At 43.6% G+C, this 19862-nt stretch overlaps 1 protein-coding gene across 1 annotated transcript in view; it reads right to left on the reverse strand.

The window, feature by feature from the left end:
* Nucleotides 1-2190: 2190 nt before the first annotated feature.
* LOC134789641 (ADP-ribosylation factor 6) overlaps nucleotides 2191-19862 on the reverse strand; it is a 79872-nt gene continuing 62200 nt past the window's right edge. The window contains exons 4-7 of the mRNA XM_063760232.1: nucleotides 6798-6953; nucleotides 4339-4485; nucleotides 3624-3795; nucleotides 2191-3147 (exon numbers count right to left, since the gene is read on the reverse strand). Of these exons, the coding sequence (XP_063616302.1) occupies nucleotides 3653-3795; nucleotides 4339-4485; nucleotides 6798-6953 (446 nt within the window). The 3' untranslated portion in view covers nucleotides 2191-3147; nucleotides 3624-3652. The remainder of the gene's footprint in view (nucleotides 3148-3623; nucleotides 3796-4338; nucleotides 4486-6797; nucleotides 6954-19862) is intronic.

Below are 19862 nucleotides of genomic sequence, written 5' to 3' on the forward strand. Positions count from 1 at the left end.
CCCGATTTTACAATTTCAGTGATCATTCCTTTTACGGAGGAAATATTTCATTTAGAAAATTATATCTAAGTTTTGACAATGACTCTTTCTTCAAAACGATAGTTAATGCCCCAATAATTCCCACGTTTGTTAAATATAAAAATTATAAACAAAACTCAAGCAGATACAACATGATTAGTATATAACATAGTAACTTTTTAATTTCGTTATTGCTTATTTAGTTTACTCCACAGACAAAATAATATCAAGACGCTATGCTGAAGTAGATGGCGCTAAACACCGCCATATGTTTTGTGAAAACTTTTTCAAACGTTTGCGCTTGACAATATTTATACCGATGTATACGGCGCCGTATAGCGCCATTTATTTCAGCTGTCAGTACTGCCGCTACGATTTATTATTAATTGCACATTAATAAAGTACAAAAGGCGGACTTATACCACAAGGCATTCTCAACCAGTCAACCATCAGCCAAACAGATTTAGTGGTAAAATAAGGAGTACTACTGCAATGTTCTACCGCCAGAGGTAGCACTAGCACAAACCGTAAACCATAGGGTAACTTTATGCCTTTCATAGTTTTTGACAAGTTGTCACAGAATAATTTGTTACGAATAAATATGACATTGATGCATCAAGGCGGTTTATTTAGAGCAAAGACATATGTAACTTCGTATAAGACGAATAAAGTCTAAGGAAAAAACGTGCCTCGGAGTTCAAGTAAAAGTCATTCTCGAATAGATGCCGCACACACCTTTAGCCTATCCTCGGCTAGATGGCGTGACGACACCGTTTCATATTTAACAATTTTAACACATAGATATCAGTGAATGAACATGGATGACAAAATGATATAAAAATAATAAAATCATTTATCCATATATATACATTTTTTGATAACTTTATACGTTTTCATTTTGAGTTTTAGTCGTGTGTCGATAGATGGCAGTAAATTTACAGTGACTACAAAATTTACAATGACAGGACCCCTATATACCCCTATACTATCTATTCTTTTTGTTTAGAGTTTGTGCTAGAGACGCCCCCTACGCAGAGTTTTGCTTAATATTCCCTATATTTTGAAAATACCTATTTTGCGTGTCTTAATATTCGTTTGTCTATGGTTTACATTAATTTCATATGGCATTATATACAACTTACGGCAAATGGACCAGCCTAACCTACATTTGTGTCGTTATCAAGCAAAAGGGACCACATTGTCGCTTGCCATTAGGACGGTCTGACGGGTTTTTCATTATAAGCCATTTTCGTCCTTATAGTAAGCGACACAGTGGTACCTATTGCTTGAAAACGTCACATTTACACGATAATGCGTTGCTTTCTTCAGTTGTCATCTCCATGAAGTTTATTTATAATTCTTACACTAATAAGGGATCCCGGTTACTTTTTATACAAAATACACCAACATGAAATAATATGAGGATAAGATAATATTCGTTATGTACATACATTGTGTAAAACATCAATATGTACATTGATTTACAACAATTATGTGTTTGTACCTTGACTGCTTTGTGACATTTGGGATTAACATTAAATAGGGAATACATTGGTTATAATATTACAAAAGATTTTATTAAGTTAGGTGTCAAGATTGACTTATTTAATTACACAAACGGGTCTACCGCGATATAATTTCATTGTTTTTACCTAAAATTCCGACGTTTCAGCTGAGTTGCACCAGCTGTGGTCACGGAAAGACTGACGTGCCAGCAAATGTCAACGGAGATATAAATAAAACACCACTAAACTACTCGAAATTAGTTTATAAAAATGTTCGGGGTAGACAAAGAAATAATGCAGCTACCCGTTAAAATTTAACGTTTACGAGTATATCGCGGTAGTCCCGTTTGTGTAATTAAATATGTTTACAAAACGCGACAGTTTAAAGTGTCATGATTGACTTTCATTGGATAAGGGCTTCGTCACACAGGCGCGTTTTCCGGGCGGGGCGTGAGCAGGGCGCGCCGCTTTTACGGCTCGGCCACGACATCGAGCGACCTGCGACGACGGGAGCGATAACCATAGGTTGGAGCGAAAGGTCCGATCGCTGTGTCACGCTCCAACCTATGGTTATCGCTCCCGCAGTCGCAGGTCGCTCGATGTCGTGGCCGAGCCGTTACATATAAAACGCTCACGCGCCGCTCACGCCGCGCCCGGAAAACGCGCCTGTGTGACGGAACCTTTATAGGGAAAAAGGTAATGTAATACTGTAAAGGGCAACAGTCAAGATACAAAAACATCTAGAGCTCCATTGCGCAGGCGTGATAGCTATTACTTAAGTAATACACATATTGCGTTCACTCCTACCCACATTCAATTGATTACTATAATGCATTAAAAACTTCGAATTTCTACCATACTATCATACAAAATTGGAGGTACACATTAAATTAATAAAAAATCTTTACTCTAAGTAATTTAAATAAACATACAAAAAAATAAATCAATCGATACAACAAACCTCTAATTTAATTAAATAATGGAATAATTGATTTCTCATTTTTTTTGTGAAAGTTCACAAACTATCTAATCACTGATGTGACATCGGAAAGTTTCCTAAAATTGCGAAATTTCCACGTGGAATAATTTCGGAACTTTTCGTAATTTTGTATGAGGAACCGCTAGCCACCCGGAGGCCTATAAAAGGGCCTTCCATTCCATTGTGTTTTGAATCTTTATTTTCATAAACCAAAATTCCAATGTCCTGACAAGTTTTGATCTTCTGTGGGCGGCTAGAGGAAAAGGCTGCGTTTCCACCAGAGAAGATGCGTACCGAGGAAGGTGTTAAGAACCAAAAGAGTCACTTCATTTACCTATCATCGCTCAACGCAGCCCTTTCTATGGATTCTTAACAAACACATCCCTGGCACATCTCTGGTGGAAACGAAGCCCAATGAAATATTTATTTCTTCTGAAATTTTCCTTTTGCAATTTTTGAAAACTTTCCGCAGCACATCTGTATATCTAATAATTGAATAGTCCTCGCTGTTTCGGACAGTCTTGCATATCGCACCACACTGAGTGTTTATTACACGATGGGCCCGCGTTGGACACTGGTTCAGGAAATTACAAGATTCGACGGCACGGGCAGCGTACTTAAATTAAATGGCATCGAAATCCTCATCTGAAATAAAAAAAAGAAAATTATTATAATTTTAATTTGCAATGATTTTTTGCCTTTTTTACACATTGAGTCCCGGGAACCCGCTCGGCGGGTTCTCTGATCGTAGTCTTTTCCCTCTATGAAGCGGGAAATCGCTGGGATCGGCTACGGGTATGGGGTCGGCAGTGAATGTGTTAAGGATAATTTTCAATATTGCTTGATCGCTAGCGCCTCAATATATACATAACTCGATATCGATACGAAGCGCACCAAAACACGACCCATTTCAAAGAAAGTACTTGCATACACATACAAAATATGTGGATGTGTGTGTTGTGTTGACCATGTATTTATTAGTTACTTAGTATGCGAGTATTTAATGTCTTTGCACGATAGAATCGGTGGATACAGTTTCCGAAGAATGTATCGAGCCGCCAAACACAAAACCACGTTTCTGAATTCAAGACGTAAAGCAGAAAAGTAAATAGGTAGGTCACCGTGGCAGCCGGGCCGCCTACTCCTGCGCTCATAACTTGTGGTTGCTGGTGAGCCACGTGAGCCCCTCGTACAGCCCGTCGCCCGTGGTGGCGCACGACGGCTGCACGTACCAGTTGCGGTCGCGGATACGTGTCAGACCCAGTTTCTCTTGGATTTCGTGGGGCTTCATCGCTGGAATTGAGAATGGTTTGGTTATTAATACATTATGTCGTATGGAAGGCATGCTAAATTGGCAATGCATTGCAATGGTGTAACTACATCAAGCCTACTACTCGTATGATAAGATTTTACAAATTCCAGGCCTCAAGTTTTGCCCACCTTGCCACCCAATAGTTATGCCATTGCTAATAAATAGGTAGTTCAAAAGATCGTTATGCCTGAAAAGAAACCCGATGAAAGTTGTAAGCGACTTACGAAGAAATGGCGACTTGCCTCACTGAAATAGAAGCAGCTTTAAACTCTCGTCTTCTCACCGCATTTTGCAGGTCTAATTGGTGACAATGAGTATGATAGCGCCGGTATAATGTTGGTGGATATAGGACGGCGTACTGGACAACCATCGACCCGCTGGGTAGATATAGAATTATAGATACACAGGCGCCTATAATAAGGACGGCCGAAAAACGTGCAGAACGATACACAACACAATAATCTCATGTGGTCGCGACCTTCAGTCATGAGGAAACGCAGAAGAAGATAATGTGGATGAGTTACCGTCGGGCAAGTCTTGCTTATTGGCGAAGATGAGTATGATGGCGTCGCGCATCTCGCGGTCGTTGATGATCCGGTGAAGCTCCTGGCGCGCCTCGTCGATGCGGTCGCGGTCCGCGCAGTCCACTACGAATATTAGACCCTGAGTGCCTGGAATGACAACAAAAATTGTTGAATATGTGTACGAATCTTATTAGAACGCAACATGCATATCGTGATTTTACCGCCCAACCGGGCTAGCACATGATTGGCGCGACAATATCTCGCAGCGAGATAGACTACCCGTCCCTTTTTTATTAACATAGTTAGAAAAAGACGGGTAGTCTGTCTCGTCACGAGATACTGTCGCGCTAATCATGCGCTAGGCCAACAGGACGTGAAACATTTTGAGTGATTATTTTTGGCGGTGACAAACTTTACCCAAGGGCGCTTGCAACTTCAGGGGACTGCGTCGCTGACACACTCTATTTTTCAAGAACCCCACAGAAACACCAGAGCACAAGGTTAGTTCCAACTTTCTAGTGTCACTGGCGGTCGGCCCATTCCTTTTTTCCGACCCCATTTCGGATGGTAAAAATCACGTTGTAAGAATGCCACAATAAGATGTAAGAACACAAACATTTATTATTATTCTCCTCGTTTCAAAGAGCTAAAAATTATGGACATAAAAAAGTTATGTTTTTTACCGTGAAATGTAGTTATTTGTATAGCGCATTAACCTTCAAAATCACATTTGAATAGTTAGTAATCCTACAAACTACCCATTACATTATGACGGACACGAATACTATGAATAAGGTCAAAGCAATAATATATAAACATATACAGGCATTTCAGATTTTAAGCCTCTTACAATGTTAAAGAATGTAACAGCATGTATTGACCGGTCAGTTTTTAGTACCGACACAATAAACTGACCGGTAAACCTTATGGCAACGAGTTAAGGTATATAGTCTGTTAAGTTAGTACTAGCCGGCACGGTATGTTCACGAATAAGTGAATAAGGCGGTACAGTTAAATAATTCAGTTCTTAAACGGACGTGTACTAGCGCGAAACTGTGGAAGTGTAATAGACTGCTGGCTTAATTCTGAATCCGATCGAGTTTCGAGAAGAGTCTTCACTAGTATTGGGATGATTAGTAATAACTAGTACTACAGTTCGCTTGCCCCAATTAGTCCCACAAATCCGCTATTTTAGTAGAAAATTGGTATAAAGCAGGATGATTGGGTCGTAAATTAGCTTCTTTTAGTAACTGGGATCTAAAATAAGGTTTATTAGAGACGCCATTAAAAGAAACAGACAAGCAACAAAAACACTTTGCCTAATAGAAAACTGTTCAACACACATCATATTTATTTATAAACGAGCGTTGTGCATCTAATCTGTTGATTTATTCAGAGCAGGTGCCGAGGATGAATCGAGGGAAGTGACACCAGGAAGTACAATTGTACTTGTTTATCACAATAGCATACGCTAGAAGCTCTTGAAACATCGGGTGCCTTTTGGTTGATTTTGGTTATGGATTACCTATTTTATTTTTAGAAAATAGGAGCAGGGATCTTGCGAAAACGGTAGAATAGACTTGAATTAACTATATTTGACACTCAGTTTGTAACTCGAAATATTGTGTACATGAGTAGACTGGAAGTTTGAGATGGGAGCAACTACAGCTTGAAGGGGGTTGTGCACTAATCACGCGCGGTGTTTTCGGTTAATTTTTGACCCCCCTCCCCCTTGGTGATATTTGGTGAGGTTTTTGGCTACCCCCCTACCCCAAATAACCACACGTGTATTTTTTTGAAACTTTTCCATCCGATCAATCAAGGCCACGCGCTACAAAATTTCGTAAAATAGACTCGCTATTTTGAAGTGCGGAGTGAAGATTTATGTTTAACGAAACCGAGAAAAAGTATCTACTCATGTGGTACCTAGGTATTTTTTCTTAGTTTCGTTCACCGTAGAAAAATACACGTGAGGTCTCGTTATACTCCCCCAACGTGATCTGTCGTGATTTTTTCGTGATCCCACCCCCCCTATCGAACCTCGCGTGATTTGTGCACAAGCCCAAGGGGGAACAAATGCTTTAGGCGATTAACGCACTGCTATCGTGATCTACCACGGTAAAAGAAGCGACGTTTTCGTCGACCAGAGCTTAAGAAAAATATCATATAGTGTGACAAAAGCACAAAGGCTTCGGTGGCTCGGCCATCTTGAGCGAATCGGGCGGTGAAAAGAGCGTTTGGGAGAAAACCGATAGGACGCCCCCGGTCGGTCGACCAGATCGATGGGCGGATGTGGTGGACGCTGATCTGCGCGAGCTCCGGGTTGAAGACTGGCGAGAAACGGCACAGGACCGGGATCAGTGGCGAGCAGTCGTGTTGGAGGCCAAGACACACTTTGGGTCGCTGCACCAGAGGAGTAAATAAGAAAGGAATAAGTAAATAAGTTTATTTATCCTTACCTGTATAGTAATGCCTCCACAGCGGACGTATCTTGTCCTGCCCCCCGACGTCCCAGACGTTGAATTTGACGTTCTTATACGTGACCGTTTCCACGTTGAAGCCGACCGTAGGTATCGTTGTGACTGACTGACCTAATTTTAGTTTATATAAAATAGCTGAAGTGCATGTTAAGGATAAAAATTATGATTTTATACATATTCAAGGCCATGATGACCCTGTTATATATTATGTGTAAAGTTGTAGGAAGTCTATGTGTATTTATTATTATTGTAATGTAATGTATGTTAACGCATGAATTGTAGTTTTGTAGTTAATTAAATTAAAGTGTAGCAAAAATATTTACTGAAGCAGCAACCGAAGTGTGTTATCCCCTTTAAACGTGTGTGTAGATAATTTTGAGCAGTGTTCGTATACATCATTTAGTTCTGTTATTGACAGTATATGCCTCAGGCTGAGTACATGCACCACATGGGAAACACAAACAGATGACTAACCATCACACCGCTCAAACATTGCACACACATACGTGCACGAAAGTGCAGTTGAAGTTGCAGCTGAGCGTAAAATGACCCGGAGCGATCGCGTGCATATCACGATTGTACGAGTATCACCGGGATAATTGCTCCGGGTAAATGGGTCAGAGTATCGGGAAGTGCAACGGAATTCAAGTGTATATTGCTGATTTAAGCGATTTTAGTTCATGTGCAAAAATGTACAGATACAAAAGAAAATACAAAAATATATGATGCTGATGTGCGGCTAACTATGTACTTAATTTAAACACAACACTATTTGAACCACGAAATCTGACTCCATAACTTCTGGTCATAACTATTTCTGAATTAATTGTAGCTAAAGCTTGCGGTAAAGTAATATATCTCGACTTCCGAAAGGTAAAGGAATGTATAATGCAAAAACGGAACGCTACCGGGCCAGGAAACGTGGGCAAGCGGCCAAATAAAGAAGCATTTCTGCATTACTCCGTACTTATTTACGGTACCTATCTACTTAAGACATTTCGTTTTAGACTTTTCTAGCCACGTGATCGTCTTCACGTTCCCTATTCTACGAGTACCGAGATAGTGTGGGTAAAAGCTTTATTTTATTCGCAAACGCAACGCCTAGGACATATGTCACTGCATATGTATTAAGGCTTGGCCACACACAGAGCGCGACGCAGCGCCGCGTCCGCGCCGCGTGATGCCGACGCGAAGCCTGGTCAAACAGGGCGCGCGCCGATCGCACCGGCCTCACGCTCTCAACACGCCCTCAAGGCGCGCGTGAACGCGGCGCGGCCGCGCGGGAACGCGGCGCACCGCTCGCTGCCTAACGTCCGATCCTACTGATGTGACCTTGCGCGACGCGGCGGGCCGCCGCGTTCGCTCGGCGCAGCGCTGCGAACGCGCCGCGCGGACGCAAGGGGCCGCGCGGCGCGGGGCGCGACAGAAGCGGGGCGTGATACCGGCGGGACTAGGGCTTGCAATTCGAATATTCGAATATTCGAATATGTCGAATATTCGACCTGTTTTGATATTCGAATATTCGGCCGTTCAGGTTTCGAATATTCGAATATTTTTTATTACTAGGTAAAATCTATTTTCATCCGCTATAGTTACAGTTTCTGTGTGTTTTGCCGGGTATTAACAGTGAATGAGGAACGGTAGGTACCCATATACGAAGGAAATAATGTTTTTACTGTATTCCTCTCAATAGGCTTCGTGAATACAGTTAAACCTAACTCAATTTCAAAGAAAACGAAATCTAAAAGTATGTTTTATTACGGTGCGGCTAATGCTTTTTCTAGGTACAAGTAACGTTACGTAAGTTTTAAGATAAAGGGTCATTCTGTTTATTGAGTACAAGCGTACCTTAAGCGAATATTCGAAGTCTAAACCTTGCCCTTTATCACAATTCACAAATTTGATCATACCAAACCTACCGAACTAGGTAATCTAACCATGCACCTTTAGCTAACGAATAATCCACCCCGTAGTCAGCCAACTTTTTCCCATAAATATTCCAATACCAATTATATAACTTATATAATAGCCGACCATTAGGAATCAAAACTAAACTTGCCAAGACAAATAAAGTCAATAAAGATTCAAAATACAATTGAATTAAAGGCCATTTTACAGGCCCCTTAATGACTAGAAGTTAATTTAAATCAGAAAATGATTAGTGATTATCTACTAAAATCTTTTCTCTCTTACATACGTGTTTGGATGGTTAAAGTTATATTAATTCAATTCACGCAACGGCGCATTTATAATAAAAAGATTTATCTAGAAATATTGAAAACGTCTAATTTTTGCGTTTTACTTGCTTTTATAAACGTGGGCATCTCAGAGTAGGATGATAAAATCTAGTCGATTAAGTGGAAGTTTCTGCAAAATATTATTAATTTTAGCAATATGTGAAAAAAGCTTTTGAATAAAACGATAATAAACCGATTTTCGTTCCTTTTCTTATTTTTTTTTAATATTCGAATAATTATTCGAATATTCGAATATCCCGTCAGAAAAAGTCGAATATTTGAATACTTGAAAGTTTCGAATATTTGCAAGCCCTAGGCGGGACGCAGTCTGTTTGACGTCGGTAACCTGTTAGCATGTGCCGCGGTCGCGCGGCGTGGACGCGGCGCGGACGCGGCGCTGCGTCGCGCTCTGTATGTGGCCAAGCCTTTACTCTGCATTATGCTTGGGCGCAAGGGCGTATCAACCCAATTTTACATAGATCGACCTAGTCCAGCAGTAAGTTCAATAAGGCTTGTGTTGTGGGTACTAGACAAAGACCTCCCACCGACCAATAGGGCCAAAGTAAAACCACATCTTGGAGCGGCGATAGCGGAATCTCGCGGTAAATTTTGGGCGATTATGGGGCGTCAAACCAAATATTTAAGTAATCGGTACATTTCGAGCAAGTTTAGTTCATTTTTGAAATTAACTAACCTAACTCTGTAAACTAGTTATTATTTCGACGCATTTTTTACGCATGAGGTGCATATCAAGGTTTACTTTACTTGGTCACATCATGATATTTTTACAAATACAACAACTAAATAAGTGTAAAAGTAAGGTCGAAAGTGGAAAACTCTTTAAGCTAGGTTAATGTAGGTTAGGTTATACGAGATAAGGGTTTCTTAGCTTACCTAGTCGTAAAATACGGCCAGGCCAGCACGCGAGCGGCGAATGTGTGTAAAGAAAAGAAGGATTACGATACATAGAAGTTCGGTTAAGCGGTTTTTTTAGAAAAGGGCTTGAAGAAAAGTTAAGCCGATTTGTCAAGGATCGCTTTCAAACGCTGAATAGAAATAAATAGTGATAGGTTTTACGAGTATAACACGCCAAAGGCTCTTTTTAGGGTAGCTTAGTCAGAAATGTTGGGCAGTTACATAATTTTATTTATTCTCACGCCCTCCGAAAGCTAAAAATAATAAGAAAAAATATATGAATCTTAAAGTTACCCGAAACAAAACCCTAAATTTAGGAACTTGAGATGTTTTAGACCGAGTTTTAATCTTAAGCCCTACACTACAATCCGTGGCATTAAACAAATTATGTTGAATCCTTTAGGTACTAACTGTAGGTACTAAGACGAAGCGAATAAGTCTACCCAGACTAAAATGTCTTTTTACTGTCTCGACATTGTTATTAAAATGCGCTATTTTTCCTGAGAAAACCAGAAGTGATTCGACCGGGCATTAAGCTTTCCTAGCTATTAAAGGTTTGAGCGCCTTCGGTGCTTAACGTAAAGTAGTTGAGCTGAGCTTAATATTAACTAAGGCCTCAAGCGTGACTTTTACAACTCCGGAACAAGATTTCAATTATTTTTGATCCCTAGTAGCTGGTTTGTTAGTGCACACCGTTGTATGGGGACCTTGCACTTTGAGACTAAGCGCTGAAACTTGGCACAGTTGGTTCTTAGCTGGTCTTAAGCAGATACAGACCGGGAGACATCGAGAGCCACCTCTCATTTAGTGGGGGGGGAGGGGGAAGTTCGACGCTGCCGCGCTTCACTTGGAGCAACATTTCTCTAAAACTATACCTATTAGGGCATGTGATATATCATTTTCGGATAAATTAAGGATGAGGAATCTATTTTTAGAACAAAAACAATGCACTTTCTAACAAAAAAAAAACATAAAGTAGAATAGACTAAAAACGTATTTTAGATTTTTTTATAATTACCATTCTTTTTTTAAAGCGTTGCAGGAATCTGAAATTAAAAAATATAGTCGTAAAGCTACACTTATTACATTACGTTTAAAAAAATATATGGTTTATTATACAAATCTGTTGATAAATGGGAGTGTCGTGTATAGCTAGTTTTTAATCATACATGTTTAGTTTTAATCGTTCTTCTATGTTAATCTATTTTTGTGTGTTTATTGTCATTATTTTTACCATGTAACTTGTGTCTAATTTTACCATGTAACTTGTGTCTTATTTTTTATTATTTTATTATGTCACGTGTCTAGATATAAGTCTTTATTGTTCCCCAATTAAATATTACCTTTTTTCCCTAATTTTGTAAACATTTGTAATACGCTACTGTGATTGGTTCAATAAATAAAATACTTACTCTGCACGTAACACCCACGCCTTGAGTAGGCGTGGCCTAGAGTACCCACGGTGGGGATCGCGCCGCGCGCGCCTATATATACGCGCCCACCCTGGATGCTTGTGAGCTCTTCTACACCAGTAGCGGAGCCATCTACACCAGTAGCGGAGCCAAGCCAAGTCCCAACACTCATTCATCGGATGCACCACGCCACACACGCCAGCCTAAGCTGCCGGTCGCCTTCCCTGCGTCCCCGATGCCCGGCCCCGCTCAAACGGTATCACCGGGCTAGGGGTCGCGGGGTTGGATAAACGATCGGTGGCGAAAAAGCTGGCCTACACCAGCAGCACTGACGTCCTCAAATTGACGTCCACTGACCTCCCCACGCGGTGGGGAGCGACCCGCCACAGCCGTCGCAGCCGAAAGGCGGGCACGGCCTCCCATACCTCTCTATTAATAGAGAGGTATCGAATGATATCCAGTGCTTGTCACTCACTCATCAATAGCCACAGAGGCACCAGCCTCCCAACACTCTCCAAAGTTTTCTTATAATCAACAAATGTGTTTTCATTAAACACCCTACACAGCCCCGGTAATGGTGCGGTAATCTGGAGGTAATCTGCAGCAGCCAGCCAGCGCGTTCCAGCCGTCGTGTACGAGTTCCTGACTTCGGAATCTGCGAGCCCCACAGTAACTACGCTCGACATTATGGTCCTTCGAGCCGGATGAAGAAAGAAACAAGTACGCGCTGAATTTTAAGTAGAACTATACTTAATTCAGGAGAACAAAGAAAAACGAACGCGCTGAGCCCCCGAAGTTCGCTTCGGCTCAGACCTTACCATACCAACCTTTTCCGTAACCCACCATTACCGGCTTGCCGGTGGACCGTGCAGTGTCGTAGGTTCGCCTCCACTCACGTGTCCTGGCAACTTTAGTTGCATGTGTCACATGGTGATACCATCACACTGTTTTCGAACGCTCTAGGCCTTGCACTTTAGCCATTGCGGGAGATTCAGTGCACCGAGGGATCCACGCTTAGGGGCACTGACGCTGCGCTCGGTAGCGTCAGAGCATAGGCGTTAGGCAGGTAAATTTGTATATAGTTAGGGACCCCCCGCGTGTGTCAAGTGTTGTGTTGTGTTGTGTGCGTAAAAATCAAGAAAGAAGAAGATGTCGCAAGACGGAAGATCACTACGCTCACGCAAACGGGACCTGCCTGTCCCCACGCCTACGCCCTCGTCCGGCAATACTACGTCCGGCGCGACCAATACGTGGAGCAAAGGCACCAGTGGCGACCAGAAAACTAGTGATGAGAAAGAAAATGAGTCGGTACACTCAGACGAGCGTCATAACGATACAGTGGTAGTTCGCAGTCGGTCGAATACTTTAGTGCCACCCGTTGTTGCGCCGCCGCCGCGAGCGCCGTCTGTTCGCGAGTCAGTTAGGTCTGTTCGCGAATCGGTAAGTAGGGACCGCGATAGTGAATTAACCGTGCTGTTAGCAGAGCTCGAGGTTCGTAAAGCCGCTCTAGTCGTAGCCAAAGCAGAGTCCGATACTGCCAAGTTAATGCTGCAGATTGCCCAAGTTAAGGCGCAGTCTGACGGCGGCAGTGTCGAGTCCGAGGCCGAGGTACGAACTAGAAGTTGGGTAGAACGACAAGCGACGCTACAGCGCGAGATCGCGCGTAAAAACGTAAAAATCCCGCCGCCGAAAGAGACCGCGCCGCGCGCCGCGCCCGACCGGGCCAGCAAACCGCAACCGCGACTTTTAGAGGTACCACACGGTACCTACCCGCCAATGTATCACAAGCCGCCTGAGTTACCCCCGTTCGGCGGAGATATCACCGAATGGATATCGTTTAGAGCGGAGTTCGAGGACACGTCGCCCATGTTTAGTGCCGTCAATAATGTCAGTAGAATCAGACGCGCGCTTAAAGGCGAGGCCCGGACGGCCGTAAAATCGATCATGTACACTGTTCAGGATCCATACGAAATTATGGAAGCGCTAGAACGGCAATTTGGCGACCCCGAGGAAATTGTACTTACGGAGCTGCATAATATCAAACGCATGCCGCGTTTGTCGGAAGACAATGCTAATATCTCGTCGTTTGCCGCGCATATCGCGAACGCCGTCGCCACCGTAAAATCATTGCGTCAAGAAAAATATTTGCACGCGCCTGAACTAGTGAACAAAATAGTGGACAAATTAAATTTGATAGTGCGTTACGAATGGGCCAAATATAGGCAGACTAATTCGGAAACTCCCGGCTTAGCCGCTTTATCTGAGTTTCTCAACGATATTAGTACTGCAGCCAAACGCGTAAACCGCAGACCGGCTACTAGATCGCGAGCTGTAGTGAACACGGTATCTTTTGAACACGAACCTAGGCGGTCGAGCAACGCTCCCTCTAGATCTCGCGTCCCCGCGTTCTCCCGCGACTGTAGCACGGGCTCGGAGTCAGATTTCCACGAAGATTACCCACGCGAAACGGAGAGTAGATCGCGTAGTAAACATACTGTCGCACAAGTAAAACCACGCGAAAATAACAATAAAAAAAAACCCGCGTCAACCGGAGCTAGACCCAAACAGCAGATATCGTCCGTCCCTGTCTCGCGCAGCACATGCGCCATTTGTAAGAGCGGGAACGAGCACAAAGTCAGTGCGTGCTCAAAGTTTTTAGCCGCAACGATATCTGAGCGTTGGGATCTGGTGAAGGGTGCTAGATTGTGCTACAGATGTTTGGACGTGAATCACCGTAGGCCGTTTAAGTGTAAATACGTCGCGTGCGGTGTAAATCAGTGCGAAGCCGGACACAGTAAGCTGTTACACGGACTGAACGCGGCCGCGCCCGCGAACGGTAACAGTACGCCGGCCGTATCTGTAAACAATATTAGACTCCCGCAAACGTATCTTAAAGTCATGCCTGTGGAGGTGTCGGGACCTTTAGGTACCGTACAAACCCTCGCGCTACTCGATGAAGGCGCGGCAATGACTTTAATGCTGCACGAGACAGCTGACAAAATCGCGCCTCGTGTACGCGGAGAGACGCTAGAAATTGAAGGAATAGGCGGCAGAGTCACAGACCCTGATTCGTATTCACTACAGGTCGCGATTAGGGGTTTTTGTAGCCGACATTTGGAGTTAATGGAGGTGCTCACGATAGGCGATATAGGTATAGGTTCGCAAGGCGTACCACGTGACTTAGTCGACAAGTGCGAACATTTGTCAAAAATCGCGGACGAGTTAAGTTACCCGACGTCAGTACCTACTATCGTGATAGGGGTCATCCATTAATTACGTCACACGAATTTCTAGGTTTTTTGACCCCGCCCCCCCCCTTGTCACATTTGGTCACATTTGTCAAACCCCTCCCCCCTAGTGTGACGTCACATTTTTTCTCCGAAATCGCCAAATCGAATTAAGTAAGTACCGTAGAGTTTCGTATCTTTGCCTGCGCTACCTATTTTCGCCTAGTTTGACATAAGTTGCCATTAACAAAATGTTTCTAATGTAAGCCTTACATAAAACTGCTAAATACAAAGTATTTTTCACGGGTATCAACATTCTTCGAACAATCTGCGGCTAACTTCACACAGTTGAACTTTAGTGGGGTTTTTTCGTGACACCGACCACACGTTTTTTTGAACCAGTGTTTTAACTTCAGTTTTAAACGGTGATTTGGACCCGGTAACGATAAACTTTTTACATGATTATATCCTATAACTATTTCTTTTCAATATGAAACTATTATTTAACGGCTAGCTTACGTCTAGAAGTCACAATTGGATAAAACATTGGTGAGGGTACTTTGCGTCCATCTTGTTGCCAAATTTCGCCTACCCCTAGGGTTGACAAATTTTTTGTACCACATTAAAAAAAAAAAATATTATACGACATTTGAGTAGGTACCAAATAGGTATTTTTATGTCTCACTTTGTGTAAATAAGGTTGATTTGCTGTCACTTACGATAATAACAACAATTTTACAACAATTATACAATTCTGTTAAAAATAATATTTTTTTTAACTTATAAACCATTACTCCCCTTTATTTGGCATGTTGGTTAATTTTTGGCAGCCCTAGCTTCATTATAGAAAATGTATGAAACAACTTCAGACTGTTACCAAACTTCGCCTACTACCCCGTTTTTTAAAAATATGCCTAGTCTGGTGTAGTTAAGGTTCATAGTATATTAGCACATTCCAAGGAGATACGACTTAACATGTGTAAGTCACAGAAAAGTAAGTATTAGCGGCAAGGCATGCCATAGGCGAAGATTGGGAAAAATACCCAAACATCGCCTATTCCCTTTGGGGCCATTTATGACCAACTTAACCAATGAAATTCTAAGTTTTAGTGGTGTATACTGATAGTTGGGAGTACTAAAAAACATTTTTTCGTCTTAACGGATTAAAATGCTTTCAAATTTGAGAGATTTTTTAGGAAAAGTGTCAAAATCCAGGCGAAGATACGAAACTCTACGGTACCTAAGTATTATTAATATTTTATCAAAATATTTTTGACGATATAAATATTAGTAATTTTATAACCCAAAACTGCTTAGGAAAGAAAATTAAAAGAATAAAAACGATTATCGTTTTAAAAACTTGTTATTTAAATGTACAGCGAATAAAATAATTTAAAAAAAAATTCGGTTACTGATGAAGTTAAAGTGACGTCACAAAGTTTGTGTCTCCCCCCTCCCCCATGTCACAATATGTCACATTTTCTTGACCCCCTCCCTCCCCCTAAACGTGTGACGTAATTAATGGATGACCCCATAGGCCAAGATAACTGGCACCTCATCATTTCTCGGCAAGTCATAGACGGCCCGCCTAACCTTCCCGTCGCGAGTCTAACTAGATTAGGATGGGTCCTACACGGCCCAGACCGAACGCGTCGCGCCGCGGTAAATTTTGTAGGGCACGCACGGCCCAAAACCGCGGACGACGAAGCTCTAGAGCTTATGAAACAGCATTTCGACATAGAATCGTTAGGCGTTTCGCAAAAGTTGCCTCGGGCCGATCCCGACCAACGCGCGCTAGACTTATTAAAAGCCACGTGTGATAAGATACCGGGGGAGAATCGGTATCGAGCGGGCTTATTATGGCGAACTGACGACGAAAAACTCCCCGATAACCGAGCGCAAGCGTTAAAGCGGCTATTCAGTCTAGAACGTAAACTAGACCGCGACGTAAAGTTGAAAGCCGAATATACGAAACACATGAACAACTTGCTCGATAAAGGTTACGCGGAGAAAATGAACTCGCCCCCGCCCCCCGACTCACCCCGGACGTGGTACCTAGCTCATTTCCCCACATTTCACCCACAGCGCGGTAAAATGCGGTTAGTTTGGGACGCGGCTGCTACAGCATACGGACGTTCGCTAAACAGCGCGCTGTTAGCCGGCCCCGACCTGTTAGAGTCACTTTTTGGCGTATTAGTGCGATTCCGCGAAGGTAAAATCGCGGTGATAGCCGACGTCAAAGAGATGTTTTTACAGATCGAAATAGTAGAGCGAGATCGGGACGCGTTACGTTTCGTTTGGAGGGGGGAAGACCGTACATCTCCTCCACAAGAGTACAGAATGAAGCGGCTTATATTTGGATCGGCAGCGTCGCCGACAACCGCGTTATATGTCAAAAACGAAAACGCAAAAACGCATAGTACTGAGTTTCCGATCGCAGCTGAAAAAACAATTAAAAATACGTACATGGACGACATGTTGATCGCCCTCGACACGTCAGAGGAGCACGCCAGACGCGTAGTAAACGATATTTACGAGCTAAACATGCGCGCGTCCTTCGAACTCCGCGGGTTCGCTTCGAACCACCCTGCGGTAATTTCTGACGTAGTTAATAGCAAAGAGGAAACGTCTTTGTTAGGCGCGAGCGAGAGCGAACGAACCTTAGGTTTGAAATGGAATCACAAGCGTGACACCTTAGGTTTCAACGTGAACTTTCGTAATACGCCCGAAGACGTACTTAACGGTCAGAAATTGCCAACGAAGCGACAGGTAACGAGTAGCGCGATGTCAATATTCGATCCGATCGGTTACGTAAGCCCCATATCCGTCTTAGGCAAGGCGTTAATGCAGGAAATATGGAGGACAGGAATCGGTTGGGACTCGCCTATACCCGTCTCACTCGCACCCGCCTGGCGATCGTTCATCGATAACGTACAACAATTACGAGACTTAGAGATTCCGCGACACGTGCCCGCATTTAATAGGGAGGCATATATGCATGTTTTTTGCGACGCGAGCGAAAAAATATATGCCGCGGCCGTGTATTTAGTTAGCGTCAACCCCGAGGGGACTAGAACTTCCGCGTTAGTAGCCGCTAAGGCCCGCGTTTCGCCTCTCCGGGTAGTTAGCATTCCGAGGATGGAATTGCAGAGCTGCGTACTAGCTACTAGATTAGCGGAAACCATAGTCAAAGAGTCAGATTACGTAATAAAGGACAAGTATTTTTGGTCTGACTCCAAAACGGCGCTCACGTGGATACGTTCGGACCCACGTAGGTATAAAACATTCGTAGCACATAGGTTAGCAGAAATCGAGAACACTACCACCCCCGCCAACTGGCGCTGGGTGCCTAGTGCAGCTAACGTGGCTGACGACGCGACTCGCGGTATACCTGCGCAATTCGGAGTGAACCATCGGTGGTTCATAGGGCCCGATTTTATACGTAAACCCGAAGAGCATTGGCCGACCGAAAAAGCGCCAACGCCCGTCGCCGATACGGGCGAAGAGCGCGTCAACAAACTCGTATGCTCAGTAGGTGTCGCGAAAAGTAAGTTTGAGTACCTGCCGGAGGTAAGTAGGTTCTCAAAGTTCGTACGACTAGTTCGCGCCACCGCTAGGGTTCTGGTTGCCGCCGAGGTATTTAAAGCCTCACTGCTATCTAAGAAAACAGATACAGAAATGAATAAGGGGCATTTAAATTTAGCAGAGATATTGCTAATTCGCCGGAGTCAACATGCTGCCTTTCCAGAGGAGATTAAGCTATTGGAAACTGGGCGGCCTCTACCGAAGAAGTCTCCGCTGCATAAGATAGCAATACAACTTGATAAGAACGGAGTCATAGTGCTAAACGCTAGAATTGACAAAGACGTGCACATACCCGTCCTACACGCAAAAGAAGACTTCGTCAAGCTGCTAATACATCATTTTCATGCGCTCTTCGACCACGGCAACCACGCAACCGTCATCAACGAGTTGAAGCAGAGATATTTTATTATCGGGCTGCGCGGTAATATTCGCTATATAGCGAACAAGTGCCAATGGTGTCGGACCTATAAAGGAACCACACTCAAGGTTCCTGTAGGCGACCTCCCGCCAGAGAGGCTCCAGGCGAATCAACCGCCATTTACCGCTGCAGCCGTAGACCTGTTTGGCCCTATGCAAATCACAATAGGCCGCCGCCGCGAAAAGAGATGGGGTGTACTATACACATGCCTCACGACACGCGCTGTGCACTTAGAGCTTGCCGCCTCACTTTCGGCATCCTCTATGATACTTTCCTTGCGCAGAATGATAGCGCGACGCGGCACGCCTACAGTTCTTTACTCTGACAACGCCACCAACTTTTACGGCGCAGAGCGAGAACTGGCAGAAGCCAAGAAGACGCTGCCCGACACTTTAAAGCCATTTTTGATCGAGCGAGCCATAACCTGGAAAAAGATACCGCCCGGCAACCCTTCCGCCGGCGGTGCATGGGAACGGCTCGTAGGCAGCGTGAAAAGGTCACTAAAGGTAACACTCAAAGAGAGAGCACCTCACGAAGAAGTTCTGCATACATTACTGCTGGAAGCCGAGCACATAGTCAACTCTCGACCGTTGACACCAGTGAATCCAGACCTAGACAGCGAAGCTCTGACGCCGAACCATTTTCTCATCGGGCGATCGAGCTCAATGTCACCACTGGGCGTCTTCACAGACGCGACTATGTCACTCTCGTCATGGAAGACAGCGCAGACCTTAGCCGACCATTTTTGGAGGCGCTGGCAGCGAGAATACCGACCCAGCCTCCTCCCTCGGCCCGGTGCTCATCAGAACGTGAAGAAACTACATGTAGGCGACGTAGTCATCGTAGCGGACAGCTCCATGCCACGAGGAACATGGCCTAGAGGCGTAATCGCACAACTCTTTCCCGGCCCTGATGGCCAGGTAAGAGTAGCCATTGTTCGCACCCGCGCAGGTGACGTCCGCCGCCCAGTTTCCCGGCTTATACCTATATACTCCTCGCAATCAGACGGTGTTGACACACGTGGGGGAGATTGTCGTGTATAGCTAGTTTTTAATCATACATGTTTAGTTTTAATCGTTCTTCTATGTTAATCTATTTTTGTGTGTTTATTGTCATTATTTTTACCATGTAACTTGTGTCTAATTTTACCATGTAACTTGTGTCTTATTTTTTATTATTTTATTATGTCACGTGTCTAGATATAAGTCTTTATTGTTCCCCAATTAAATATTACCTTTTTTCCCTAATTT

This window comes from Cydia splendana, chromosome 4 (genome assembly GCF_910591565.1).
Source record: "Cydia splendana chromosome 4, ilCydSple1.2, whole genome shotgun sequence".
Lineage (NCBI taxonomy): Eukaryota > Metazoa > Arthropoda > Insecta > Lepidoptera > Tortricidae > Cydia > Cydia splendana.